Source organism: Syngnathus floridae, chromosome 16 (genome assembly GCF_059516105.1).
Source record: "Syngnathus floridae isolate MCC-2025c chromosome 16, RoL_Sflo_1.0, whole genome shotgun sequence".
NCBI lineage: Eukaryota > Metazoa > Chordata > Actinopteri > Syngnathiformes > Syngnathidae > Syngnathus > Syngnathus floridae.
In genome coordinates this window covers 4,585,170-4,598,809 of record NC_142428.1, presented here as the reverse complement: position 1 = coordinate 4,598,809, position 13,640 = coordinate 4,585,170, and the positions used below count along the sequence as shown (strand labels likewise).

The following is a 13,640-nucleotide window of genomic DNA, read 5'->3' as shown; positions in this document are numbered from 1 at the left end:
CTGAGAGGGGAAGGACAAACGGAAGCACGTCATTGTGGCAAAGTGTTGACGCCGGCGAGGCAAACAACGAGGGGTGACGTCTGGACTCTTACTTACAGTAGAGCCTCCATAACGCTGTTAGAAGAAGCCGACGTCCAATCGTGTTTTTAGGCGCTTTCAAAGCAAACCAAAATATTGATCTCTCGTAAATGTCACCTTGAAAATGCATTTGTACAATCACACACGGCGACAACACATTTTTGACAAGGGTTAACCAAGAGTCAAGTTTGCGTGCTGCTCACCCGTCTCCACGTCGGTAACCGCAGCGGAGTTGTCAAAGGAGCCGGTGAGGAGCTGGCGGCCGCAGGGACTCCAGTGTGCATCCCGCACGGCTCCTGAGTGGCAGGTGTAAACCTTCAGGCATCGTCCGCTATCGACCCCGTCCCACACCTGAAAAGCATCATAAATGCATAAAAAGTGGGCTACATATCAGGAAAAAGGATGGATGCACTAAAGCGGTGGCTCTCAAACTTAGTGGAGAATATTAAAAAAATATTCAATGTCAACCTTCTTATGGGTTGACAAAAACGGACTCAGTTTTATCCCAGATTTTTATTTTTTTCAATTTTCTTCTGCTTCCCAACTGGCATGAAATGTGAAAGCAGGCTGCAGATAAAGTAAGGAGGGCAAAAAAAAAAAAAGGTCCCAAAAGGAGACAGTGATGTATGACACAAGTGCTGATCTCTTGTGTTTCTTAATTGCGGCGGCGTGCTCGCGCTGAGGTTCTAACTCTTTGGCAAAAGGAGCCGCGTCGATAGTGTGCCAAGCGTGTCATCAGCTGCTTATTGGAGCTGATTTTCAGTCTGGCGGGCCACAGCTCAGCGTGACATCAAAAGTGGGTGGTCTTGTCAGGTGCCCGCTCAAATGAGGTAAGACTTAGCGATGGGAGAATTTTTTTATTTTTTTTTCCGCTTTGCGAGTCACTTGAGGCATGTCTCTGTGTTTCATTATTAAACGTGCTCTTCAGACGGCATTAGAAAGACAGCCGACTGTAGCGCTGTGGGAGACTGAAGGGAAAGGGATGCAGGCAGTCAGTGGAGCTTACCAGGGATGGCTTAGAAAGAGAAGTTACACTATGCAACTGTTAGAAATATCAAGAAATTGGCCCGTGCACAATCCACAAGCCTTGATCGTGTTATCTTTGGATTTTATCGGGGACTCCACCACAGAAGTGTAACCTTGACGTCAAAAAAGAATTACAACTGGAACAGTTGTACTAAGCACAAATTTGATGACATTAAAATATTATTTTACACATTTTTTTTTTTTTTTTTTACAACAACCTATTGTTAATGTAATAAGGACTTGTGTTCCAACTCAAAAGTTCAACTCCACACTATGATGTTGGGGCTTGAGGGAACACTGCCATCTCAAGGCTGCTGTATCGACTCTACACAGCACCAGAAAGCATAAAATTACAATATTAAGAAGTGACCATGTTCTACAACCATTACCCAGCATGAATAAAACACAAAATAATGAACCAATTAAAGCCGAACAATAACCGCACAAAATGTGAGACCTGAAAATTGGTCATTTGCTTTTTTCTACATCCTCTTCATTTTCCAGACTCGTACAGCGAATACTTCAGGATGACATATTGGCTAATCTGCTTTCTAAATGGCTCGGGGTAATTAAAAAAATGAATTAGCATTCCTATTAGCTACATAAAACTTCTTGCCTTACATCTGTCGTAGCCATGGCGACCGTGACTAATTGCATATGGTCTGGGCACTACTGCTAAAGAAAGACAAGCTGCTGAGGACTTCACAGACTTAGACTAGAGAAGAACAAATGGATTCCCTCATTAACGCCAGATTTATAATTATGACAATAGCTACTGGTCTTTATGTCACAGCAAATGAGGAAATGTAATTGCTAATTCCTACCTGCCAATACAAGGCTTAATTGGCCTCACTGTCAGTTGATTGTAGTTTTTATTGCTGAAAGTTAACTGCACTTGCTAAATGCACATCCAGATGCTCTAAATAACACATTATAAATAACCACATTGATTCTACGACATCAGGGCAATAGGATCAGTCGCAGATGGACATTGCCCCCTGGTGGCTGGGTGGAGTATAGAGTGGCTTTCCAATAAAAAATGATTGCCTTCACATGTACAACCCTACCTTTAAATTAATTTATTTAATAAAATGGGAAGAACGTGAGAAGGGTTACTGGGAATTCTATTGGCGTCCATGAGATGCCTGGTTAAGTACCCTTAGCCTGAGATGCAATCTGACCTGCATACAAAACAGAAAGTCATCCAAGATTAGCGATGGGTTAGATGCTTCCATGCTGCCGCTGGACTCATTTTAATATGTAAAAGGTCTGCTGCATATTTTAGCCAAAGAGCCATTGTTAAGCTCTCGAGAATTGACAATGGGGGTGCAAATGCAATGGTTTCGGACTTGACCTTTCCAGCTCCTTTTTCCGGAAAGGAAAAGAGAGAAGTGGAATGTGAGGTTGGAATTGGAAATATAGGAAGTCCCGTGGGTGTTGACATACATTGGGCTGACAGTGACCGATGTAATTCTACAGAAAGTGGTGTGTGTGCTGTGTTTCTATATCAAGAGGGCAATTGTGATTTAATGAGATTACTGTTCTTCAAGGTCCACTTCCAAATTATTTCAAGCAAACAAGCAATAAATTAAGTTATGTATCATAATAATAATTAAGTAGTTTTGGTTTTATGGGTTAGTCAGCTTGGGAAATAGTTGAATTTCTGCATTCAGAAATAAACATACCAGTTTGTGCTTGAGAAGTTTTTCCCCCCACTTTAATTTTTACTTGCTCTAACTCAAGTAATTAATTGAAGGACTAGTTTTCGTTCACTAGAGTCATATTATTCTGAAATAAAAGTACTTGAGTACATTACTTGCAACTCTATTATTGCCAGTATACACCTAAATTTATTGTCTTACTGTACCTTAAAGGTCTTGTCCATGGAGGCTGACAGCAGTAGATGACTTCTCTGAGGAACTGGACACCATTGCACCGTGTTGACCACACCCTGGTGGGCTTGAAGGCTTAGAAGAAGCTTCTTGGGTATCCCAGCAGGAGGAGCAGGAGCAGGAGCAGGTGTGTGAGTAAGATGCAGCATCACTTTCTGAGACACCGCTGAGAGAATTTGGACATCTTTGCTGTGAACTCCCCCTTTTGGGTTTTCCTCTTCGTTTGTGGAAGACGGGACAAGTCTTTGCCTCTTGGAAATATAGGGTCGGACACCAGGCGGGACAGTACATGGTCTTTTGGTTTTATCAGGAACACTTGGTGGGATGTATGGAAGTAGAGTGGCGTTGTTCTGAAGAGCAACAGGTGAACTAAAGGAACAGCTCTGCTTTTGTGAAGAATGGTCATTCTGGTGGCAGTCCAACCGTGTGCTGTCAGAGTTCAACTTCAACGCTGATGAATGACAGTCTTTCACTTCTTGTGTTAGTCCAGCTTCTTCTTTCTGGTCTAGAACTTCATCCTCAGACTCAGAATCCTCATATGCCACTAATGTGGTCATCTTTACTTAACAGTACTGTATGTTCAACAACGTTCCAAGAGCGACATCTATTGGATGACAACACACACACAAGGAATTAAAAACAAGACAGTTCCCCAAAGTATATTTGTAAAGGGGTGTCTTACCTTTGAAATGGAAAAAAAAAAGGCTCATCATGTCCTACTATCCAGAAGCTTCGAGAAACGTATTAGGGCAAACTAGACGGCTAGCTAGCCAAAGCTACGTACCGTAGTAACGTCGACGTCGCAAATTTGTTTGCTGCCCTGCCGCGGTGCAGTTATTTACGAAATACAATAAAACATTAAATGATTCAAATGTGTTCTAACCTCCTCTAAACATTAACACGTACGTATAGTGTTTAAAATCGCCGTTTTCAATACATTTTTTGAAACTATCATTTGACTGTTTCCGCCGACAACTATGTACTTTTATTTTCTTAAAAGAATAATTTCCGGTGAAGGGGTCCTACAGTCTAAACATGTCCCCGTTATTACCACAACCACAATAAATGTTAGGTTTATGCTGGACATAAAATCAGATATAAAACACAGTCCATGTTTTGTTATTAATGGTAAAAAAAATGTGTATTCCAAATAAACAATAAGCTCGTGAATTTACTAACGGAACTATTATTCGATTATATATTTCTCGGGAAGAATTTCATCCGAACATCAAGTTGCTCTTACGCTGATGCAAGTTGAATGAGTGAGCTACCAGCTGTGTAACGCAATTACACGGTATGTACACGAATAAATTAATCTCTTTAAAACGCCCAAATATGAACTGTACGTGTATTTATTGGCACATTAATAATATTTATTGACGCAGTATATAGTGATAGACCTTTATCGACATATTGAGCCAAATTCAAGGCTGATAACTCAGATGTGGGAGTTTCCCTTTTACCGGTGCGACAGTAATGCTATCACATTAAAGAGTCTTTGTTTATTTTCAACGCATTGTAACCTGCTCTTGAATTTATTTAACGCTCCGCATTTTGTGAAGATGACAGACTGTCAAGGAGATACGGCCAGGAGTCCAATGGATCTCTATGACCAACTGACAGCACAGGGTGAAAAAGTCAGGAGCTTAAAATCGGCTAAAGCTGAGAAGGTGGGTGCCAATAAACCCAAATATAACAAAGATTTAAATAATAAGTATATATAGCGTTGGCATTTTAATCTTCAATGATAGTAGACATTGTTAATGTTCTCTCCAGGCTGAAATTGATGCAGCGGTCCAGTTCCTACTCAAATTGAAAGTGGACTACAAACAGGTGACGGGTCAGGACTACAAAGCGGGATGTCCGCCATCGGAAAATTCACTTAGCTCAGAAAATGGCCTGACGGCAGATGGCAACGCTGATGATGATGAAGTTAACCCCTGGAGCGTCTCCACGAACAACGCGAAAGGCGTTGATTATGACAAACTCATTGGTGAGATCAAATTAGTGTCTTCTGTTGAAAGAAAAAATGATTAGATTGTACAAAAGGGCCACACTGAAAAGAAGCGAACGTCTAATAATACGGCTATGAAATGTACATTGAAAAAAGTAGAAGATAATGTTGTCTTCTTTCTTTTAGTGCGCTTTGGTAGTAGTAAAATCGACCAAGAGCTGGTGGACAGAATAGAGAAAGTGACCGGACAGAAACCTCACCGCTTTCTTCGTCGAGGAATCTTCTTTTCACACAGGTCAGTTTTTAACACTTCAATTAATCCCTTGAGGCAAAGTTGAGGAGAATCTTTTGTGATTCCTTCGCTGTGTTGTACTTACAGAGACATGCATCAAGTTCTGGACACATATGAGAAGCACAAGTCGTTTTTCCTGTACACCGGCAGAGGGCCTTCGTCTCAGGCTATGCATGTTGGCCACCTCATCCCTTTTATCTTCACCAAGTGAGTTGAGCAGCATTTGAGTTGCAGTTGGAAGATGAAATGAACACTGACTCTTGCTGCAGATGGCTGCAGGATGTGTTCGACATCCCTCTAGTGGTCCAAATGACGGACGATGAGAAGTACCTGTGGAAGGACCTGACGCTGGAGCAGTGCCACCAGTACGCCATGGAGAACGCCAAGGACATCATTGCGTGCGGTTTCGACGTCAACAAGACGTTCATCTTCTCTGACCTCGACTACATGGGGTTGGTAGCGAATGACAGCCATCTTGTCCCGACGTGGCATGCGTTTCTTCACTGCTGTTTTTCTTCTTGCACAACAGCGCTTCACCGCAGTTCTACAGGAATGTGGTGAAGATCCAAAAACATGTGACGTTCAACCAAGTCAAAGGCATCTTTGGCTTTACAGACAGCGATTGCATCGGTAAGGCAGCCGGAACAAAGAAAGCTGTTAGTGAAGATAAATGTTATTGACCTGCCTCAGACAGATTACGTAAGGACTTTTCCCAATCCATCATCATTTGTGTCTGTGTCTTCTCTCTCCAGGAAAAATCAGTTTCCCAGCCATCCAGGCGGCCCCTTCCTTCAGTAACTCTTTCCCGCACATCTTCGGGGACAAAAAGGATATTCAATGTCTCATCCCTTGCGCCATAGACCAGGTCAGTGTTTGCAGCAACACAACAAATGCAGCGGTGCTTTGAGATATGAGTCATCTGCCCTAATTTTTTTTTTTTTTAGAATTATTCTCAAGGCACTACTGTACTTGTGTGACGAAGACATTTTGTTAAGCATTGCCCCTCACCTTCACAGGATCCCTACTTCCGAATGACCCGCGACGTGGCACCAAGAATCGGCTACCCCAAGCCAGCCCTCTTGCACTCCACTTTCTTCCCTGCCCTGCAGGGGGCGCAGACCAAGATGAGCGCCAGCGATGCCAATTCGTCCATCTTTCTCACCGACACTGCCAAACAAATCAAGAACAAGGTGAGCTCAGTGAGCGTCTAAAGATGAATTCTGAGTGTGCATTTTACTCAAAAATAAATACGCTTGATTGCAGTTAAATAACTATTGATGCTGATTGCTCACAGATCAACAAGTATGCATTCTCGGGGGGGAAAGACACGATAGAAGAGCACCGAAAGTATGGCGGCAATGTCGACGTGGATGTCTCCTTCATGTACTTGACTTTCTTTTTGGAAGATGATGAAAAGCTGGAAAAGATCCGACAGGTGAGAGATAACACGACCGGATTGATGACCAACATTTTTATATTCCATTTTCTCTGGATTTACCACGCATGTTGTGTTTAGGACTACACGAGCGGCGCTCTCTTAACCGGAGAACTGAAGAAGATTTTGATCGAAACCCTGCAGCCAATCATCGTCGAGCATCAGGAGCGACGCAAGCAAATCACGGACGAGACAGTCATGCGGTTCATGACACCCCGGCCTTTAAATTTTAACATCTAGCTCGCTTAATCGAAGAATAAAAAAAATGCATCTTGATGAAAACTCATGTCATTAAATAGGGGAAGGGAAACCAGAGTGTTTTTTTGGGGGGGGCTGGAGAAGACATGCCTGCACTGCATCTCTTTAATTTGAATCTGAAAAAAGTTCATAAAAAATATAATACACTATTCACATAATGTTAAGGATTTTATGCTTTGAGGTTCACCCAAAACTTGGGGAATCTATAAGATATAGAAAGGTCAACGTCTTTTTTTCTGGAGCACGTAATCGCCTACGCAATAGGATTCAATTCCACAGTGTGTGTATGCCGAAGTTTGGTTTACTTTAATGGTTGCATAATGACAAAGTGAAAAAAAAAAACTGCCACATCCACAAGTGGTTGATGTGAAGCAACATAATTGTGGTGATAGAAATATTTATTAATATCCTACCACTTCAAAGAAGCTCTAAATTATTATAATAAAGATGGCAGAAACATGGCAAGTTCTTATTTTACACAGTTGTATTTTCAGAAATTAATCTGTATCCATTTTAGTTTTACTCCTGACATGCCTCATTTGCTTTTTAAAAAAAAATCACTTTGTTATAAGTTAAATTTGTATTGCTACATTTGTTTTTACTCGTTTTCTCTTAAAATTCAGACTTTACTTTGTGATCTTATTTACTTTAATAAATATGACTTAATCGTGATATAATTGCAAGTTTTATTGTAATACTACGACTAGTTTCGTACATGACACTTACAATTCCTGTCTTTATACTTTTAAATTTCTCTGCTTTGGCATAACAGACTGAGCAACTTGATTCAAAGTTCAAGCCAGGGAAGTCAGAGATCTATGCCAAAAACCTGATGACCTTTAAATATTTAGTCTAACGCCATCCCAGTGAACTATTTCCACATGAGAAAACAAAGACTGAACCAGAGTAGTACACTAATTATACAGGTTGCATTACATATGTATTTATAAACATATATATTACAATGCACTTTGGTAATAAGTGTGTGTCCGTGTGTGAGCAGGGAGTGCGTGTGTTGCGTACCTATATCTGAACCCGTGCCTAATATTTCACCACGTACAGTGTTCTGATGACGTCCGCCGTGATAACATTGTTGATTCTAGGCCGACGCCTGTGATTCGAAGCCGGGCGGACGTGGCGGCAGCAGCCAATGCGAGCGAGGGGCGGCCGATGCGGGCCAGGGGAGTTGTCTTGCTCTCAGACCTACGATTGGGCCATCTTAAAAAGGGCAAACACGCGTCCGCGTTCCCAGTGCCGGTGTCCGCCTTCCCCTCCCCTTGAGATACAGAAATAGAAAAGGTTTAGTCGGCAGCAAAATAAAACATTTCTTCCACGTTATTATCCCCGTAAGACTTTTTTTTTTTTTCCTAGCGTGGCTCCGGCATCATCACGACGCCGACGGGGACAGAGCTAGCTTAGCCGGAGGAGGGTGGGCTACTCGTCTGTCAATTGCTCGCGTTCACCCGGAAACGCGTTTCGTGGCGAAAGTAAAATCCGTGCATTAGATTCAACGTCGATTTAGCGTGACAAATCGAACAAGTTGGACATTCGAGGGAATGGCACTTGACTTCGCCGCGGGCTGCGTGGGAGGTAAGAAAGAAAGCGGTGCCGCTGTGCAGGCGGCCGGTCGGCTAGCCAAAGCGTGGCACTGCCGCTAGCCTGCCACGCGAGCCAGGTCAACAAGTTTATGCTAACCGTGCTAGCTTTGCTTTACTCCTATAATCAGAAACGTTCTCTCAATCGTAGATATAATATTAAACAATGATAAAAATATTAGATTGATTATGTAATAATTCCAAGAACGTTACTTGGGTCAGTGACTCATCGGATTACATTCCAAGACTGTCACTCAACGGGAGGGGCTCCTCCGATTTATTACGCCTTTATTTTGGTGTATCATGTTGTTATTATTATTATTATTGAGTGAGCGAATACAGTACGGACACTCTCTGACTGTAGTTAAGTAAAGAACAGACATCGGGGGGAAACTACGAGTATTTTTCTAACGATCCTACTTTTGCTTTAAAATTTGAATGCCGATAAAATAAATCACTGCAATTCGCTCTTTGGCTATCTCAGAATTGGGCGATTAAAACAAACACGCACAAATTTGCAGTTTTTGCGCTCTGACCAAATCAATCATCTGTTAGCAATTTTGCACACACACAAAAAAAAATTGGAATGCCCTAAGGCAGGGGTGTAAAACTCATTTTTGTCACTGATGAATAACTAGTTTTAAAAGCAGAGACTAGTAAAAACTGTTTAAATATTTTAAAAAAACGAATGGTAATAAAAATTGCAAGCAAAAGCTCTTTTTTTTTTTCTAAGTAAACACAATTTGTAATTTTAGTAACGACAAAGTTGATGCAAAATTTGTGTTTGTGGGCCACATAAAATAATATGGCGGGCCATATCTGGACCCCGGGCCTTGAGTTTGGCTCCTATGTCCTAAGGCGTTTCATTTAGTCAAAAGTAGTCCTTTGCTGCTCTTTTCTGGAATCAAAAGTCAATTACAGCACCGCATATTCTCAGGGGGCATCAGTTAGTTACATTGATTTAAGATATTTTCTCCACGTCCTACTTAGATAATAATCAAGAAAAGTCAGATGAGGTGGCATTCAATCAGGATATATCCCGGAGGGAATTGCTGTGTGATAAATACGGATAGATAAACCAAATGAACGATATTAAATAATTTTTTAAATTATGTTTCCAGGCGCTGCTGGTGTTTTGGTTGGACATCCGTTCGACACAGTGAAGGTGGGTGTGTCATCTGTAGCTTAAAGCCATGTTGTCCTTTAAGGCTGGTTTGTCATGTGTACAGTGCACACAGTCATGTGGATGTACTGTAGAGTAAACACCCAAAAATATGTAGTATGTACTGACAGCTTCAATGTTTAAAATAATTTCCAAAGCATACAGATTGTCTTGAGTAAATAGTTAAGACACACATCTTGTCCTTGTGTATTTACTGCTACTGTGCTCATAGCAAGAAAGAAGCCAAAACAGGGCTGGGGTGATTAATCCATTTGATAAGTTTATTACGATTAATTTGTCGGGACGATTTAGTGGCAAGTGTTGTTTGAAGCGAATCTCCGCTGTGCATTGCTCTGACTAAAGCCTCTTTTCCATTCTAGCAGTTTCCGCCCTGTGTGGTTGTTTTGTTTTCTCTGATAGATATCAGAAAATATTTGTCAATCTCTGCTAAGAGATTGAAGAAACTTGGTGAAATCAGGGCATGTATTTTTATTTTTTTTTTCCTCCCCGACTTTGTAACTTGGACCTCCTTGTTTGTTTCATTCCAGTGATTTTTTTTTTCCTGATCAGAGTTCTGAGAACTCAGACTTTCTGCTTTTCTGGAATGTCTTGACAGACCCAAATTGCCAAACGACGTTGCCAAAGCAGTATTTTGTAGCCATGGCTTTGACTTAAGTACAAACATCTGAAACAAAGTTTAGCCTGCATATTTTACAGTTGTGTTTTTGTGACTCGACTTTGAGTGCAATGAGGAAACGAAAGTCAAGCCAGCGCAAGGGTCACATTGGGACAGAAACAAAGTTGCATTCATGTTTAATGTGACTAGATGACATGGCAGCATCTGCGTGCCTGGTGTTTGGCGCTCTTGTGTACTTTTGCTGTCAATATGTGTGCTTGGCGGAGTGCTGGTGGAGGGCAGGGGCTGTCTTTAACAGCAACAGTGTCACTGTGTTGTAGATGAGAGAGAGAAATAAACAACCTTTCGACGGAATTGGGACCTAGTAAGTAAAGTCCGGGTCTTTCTTTCTCTCCCTCTATGTCAGGGGTGTCCAAACTTTTTCCTTCGAGGGTCGCACACTGAAAAACAAAGAATGCCACGTTGGCTTTGGATTAAACTATTTTTTTTTGTTTCTGAAACGGAATTATTTTTATTTGTGTTATTTAAATAAATGTTATTACTGTTTGGTTGTAAAAAAACATTGCACACATTAAGGAAATTCTAACTTCTGTTTCAACATGGACTGGTCAACAGTTGACAAAAACGACACCTGCATCTTACATTTCCGTTTCCGTGTTTCATGTAAAATCATTTTGTCGACGAATAACCGATCGGATAATTAAAAAAATATATATTTGATCGCTTGCAACCCAAATCATGCCATTTTTAGGATTTGCGAGGGCCACTAATACCTCCCGGGCCGTAGTTTGGACACCCCTGCTCTTTGTCCTGTCTTAAGCTGTACACAACTTCTTAAAAAAAATAAAAAAAGACAAACACCCACACACACACTTACACGCGCGCACACACAAATCCTCATTTTGCACGTATGCATAACTATATTTAGTATTTTTTTGCCTGCTTGTTTTCCCTTTAGAACGTTTACATTGTGATATTATGACATCACGATTGTGACGCTAACACAAGTCTGTTGGTTCTCAGGTGCGGCTTCAGGTTCAAAATGCAGACAAGCCTCTCTACCGCGGCACATATCACTGCTTCCAGTCCATCGTGCGCCAGGAGTCGGTAAGCTTGACTCGAAAGAATGTCCCCGAAACCCTCGACTCTGCCTCCTAGTCCACCCTCGCTGATAATTAAGGAGTCCGGTTACACTGGGACGAGCCACGTCAGTGAGCACGCTGGAGACATTCAGTGTGAAAGGGTGTTGAGATTCCTCCTATACCACTGGAACCTCATTTCTCAGAAGTCTAAATTAAGTCTTGCAAGTCACGCTAGGTTCAAAGCGCCACGTGGACTCAGCTCAACTCGTATACATTTGACAACGTTAAGCCCCCAGAGGTGGTTTTTATACTCATCACTGTGTTCTGCTTAAAAAAATTTTTGAAGTGGGACTAGATGCATTAAAAAGTTATTATTTTTGGGAGTTTTGGTTGCAATCAATGTTGGGTAGTTCAGGTGTTCTTACCAGCTTGAGACGACCTTGAATGTCAACCGGCTGCCATTGTTCCGCAGACGTTGGGTCTGTACAAAGGCCTGGGCTCTCCCATGATGGGCCTGACCTTCATCAACGCCATCGTGTTCGGCGTGCAGGGCAACGCCATGCGCAAGTTGGGCCACGACACGCCGCTCAACCAGTTCCTGGCGGGCGCCTCGGCCGGCGCCATCCAATGCGTCATCTGCTGCCCCATGGAGCTGGCCAAAACTCGCATGCAGATGCAAGGCACTGGGGAGAAGAAATCCAAAAGGAAGGTGTACAAGAACTCTCTGGACTGCCTGCTGAGGATCTACAACAAGGAAGGCATTCGGGGCATCAACCGCGGCATGGTGACCACGCTCATCCGCGAGACCCCCGGCTTCGGCGTCTACTTCCTGGCGTACGACGTGCTGACACGCCGCCTGAGCTGCGAGCCGGAGGACCCCTACCTGATCCCCAAGCTGCTGTTCGCCGGCGGCATGTCCGGCATCGCCTCCTGGATCTCCACCTACCCCGTGGACGTCATCAAATCCCGACTGCAGGCGGACGGCGTGGGCGGCGTGCACCGCTACGACGGCATCATCGACTGCGTGCGGCAGAGCGTTCGCAAGGAAGGCTGGAGGGTGTTCACACGCGGTCTCACCTCCACGCTGCTCCGGGCCTTCCCGGTCAACGCCACCACCTTTGCCACCGTGACTCTCTTCCTGCTTTACATGCGGAAGGACGACGAGTGCGTCCTGACGGGCCCCGAGCCGCACGCGGCGCCCATGCCGCCGTTGCAGCCGCAGACCCAGGCCAGCAGCATCTGAGCTCAGCCGCGCTAAGCAGAAAAGTGATTGTAGCTGCATATCAGACAGGCATTATATTTAAGAATGATCCGATAGTCAGATAAAACTGCACTTGTACATATATATACAGTAGGCTGTTTTTGTATACTTCATTTTCTATGGTCAATAAAGGAGAGCTAATACGGTTACAGGAGTTACAGCAGTACACCGTAAATAGGTTGAAATGCTGCTTTGTCCTACCTTTGCTGGTAAATCTTCAACTAGCTATCTACACTACACTTTGGTTCATTTTAATGGTTAGCAGAGGTGGATCACTCGAGGCCAACCTAAGTTTAAGGTTGAGACTCCCACCTCCGACTTTCGATTATGGAAATCTGTCACACTTGCTGTACATACATGTAAATATTACATTTGTCTCTTGAGCTCTCAGCGGTGTCATTTTCGGTGTCTTTCTCGTTTTACTCCATTCCTCAACTTGAACCTCCCAAGACAACACAATCTGCTCATAGTTAAATTCTCAGAAATAAGTGACTCGGGTTCAGACTGAAACAGAAAACAGGAAGATGTTAGTAATGCAGTCACATGAAAAAAAAAAAAAAAAAGCTGACCGTCCGATAACAGTAAAGTCCATTTTCTGTTCCCATTTTTTTCAGTGTACCTGATCATACCAGATTATCACCGTCCCACCACAGTGAATTAGAAAACCAAATGGCTGATGCAGAGAATGTGTATGTAATGCTGGTTTTGAATGTCTCCAAAAATAAATACAAATCTGCTTGAACCCAAAACGATTACAAAACATTTATCGAAGCAGTGTGATGAATGTGTTAAATTAAGCACATATCTGTGAAAGTATGACCTATTTTTGTACTTCTCTCACTAGATTATTTATGCCCGTTTTGAATCCAAATTCTGTTACAATGTCGTTTGTCGTGAAATGCTGTCATCTGTTTGATTATCAATAAAAGGCACATGGCCTTATTGAATAGTTGTTTTTTTTTGTTAGT

General features: G+C 42.5%; 3 protein-coding genes across 4 annotated transcripts in view; 2 read left to right on the top strand and 1 right to left on the bottom strand.

Annotated features, from left to right (window-relative positions):
• wdr25 (WD repeat domain 25) overlaps window positions 1-13,060 on the bottom strand; it is a 23,373-nt gene extending 10,313 nt beyond the window's left edge. The window contains exons 1-8 of one of the 2 annotated variants that reach the window (XM_088401007.1): window positions 11,837-13,060; window positions 7,959-8,211; window positions 6,251-6,409; window positions 5,924-6,055; window positions 5,211-5,786; window positions 3,679-5,010; window positions 2,972-3,600; window positions 282-429 (exon numbers count right to left, since the gene is read on the bottom strand). In XM_088401007.1, the coding sequence (XP_088257133.1) occupies window positions 282-429; window positions 2,972-3,553 (730 nt within the window). In that variant the 5' untranslated portion in view covers window positions 3,554-3,600; window positions 3,679-5,010; window positions 5,211-5,786; ... (2 more) ...; window positions 7,959-8,211; window positions 11,837-13,060. Of the gene's footprint in view, window positions 1-281; window positions 430-2,971; window positions 5,011-5,210; window positions 5,787-5,923; window positions 6,056-6,250; window positions 6,410-7,958; window positions 8,212-11,836 lie in introns of both variants that reach the window. The other variant, XM_088401008.1, reaches the window with a different exon arrangement.
• On the top strand, window positions 4,142-7,396 carry wars1 (tryptophanyl-tRNA synthetase 1). The gene is made up of 11 exons (XM_088401005.1): window positions 4,142-4,290; window positions 4,559-4,666; window positions 4,773-4,989; window positions 5,137-5,245; window positions 5,330-5,449; window positions 5,512-5,694; window positions 5,772-5,872; window positions 5,995-6,107; window positions 6,259-6,432; window positions 6,537-6,677; window positions 6,759-7,396. Exons 2-11 carry the CDS (start codon window positions 4,559-4,561, stop codon window positions 6,915-6,917), a joined length of 1,425 nt encoding a protein of 474 aa, XP_088257131.1. The 5' UTR covers window positions 4,142-4,290; the 3' UTR covers window positions 6,918-7,396.
• slc25a29l (solute carrier family 25 member 29-like) lies at window positions 8,120-13,619 on the top strand. The gene is made up of 4 exons (XM_088401013.1): window positions 8,120-8,525; window positions 9,652-9,695; window positions 11,353-11,436; window positions 11,884-13,619. Exons 1-4 carry the CDS (start codon window positions 8,492-8,494, stop codon window positions 12,652-12,654), a joined length of 933 nt encoding a protein of 310 aa, XP_088257139.1. The 5' UTR covers window positions 8,120-8,491; the 3' UTR covers window positions 12,655-13,619.
• Window positions 13,620-13,640: the final 21 nt, after the last annotated feature.

Coding starts and splice junctions, on each gene's coding strand:
- wars1 (XM_088401005.1), top strand. CDS start 4,559: ATGACAGACTGTCAAGGAGATACGGCCAGGAGTCCAATGGATCTCTAT. Junction 5,873..5,994: donor TACAGACAGCGATTGCATCG/GTAAGGCAGCCG, acceptor TTCTCTCTCCAG/GAAAAATCAGTTTCCCAGCC. Junction 6,108..6,258: donor TCCCTTGCGCCATAGACCAG/GTCAGTGTTTGC, acceptor TCACCTTCACAG/GATCCCTACTTCCGAATGAC.
- slc25a29l (XM_088401013.1), top strand. CDS start 8,492: ATGGCACTTGACTTCGCCGCGGGCTGCGTGGGAG. Junction 9,696..11,352: donor ATCCGTTCGACACAGTGAAG/GTGGGTGTGTCA, acceptor GTTGGTTCTCAG/GTGCGGCTTCAGGTTCAAAA. Junction 11,437..11,883: donor CCATCGTGCGCCAGGAGTCG/GTAAGCTTGACT, acceptor ATTGTTCCGCAG/ACGTTGGGTCTGTACAAAGG.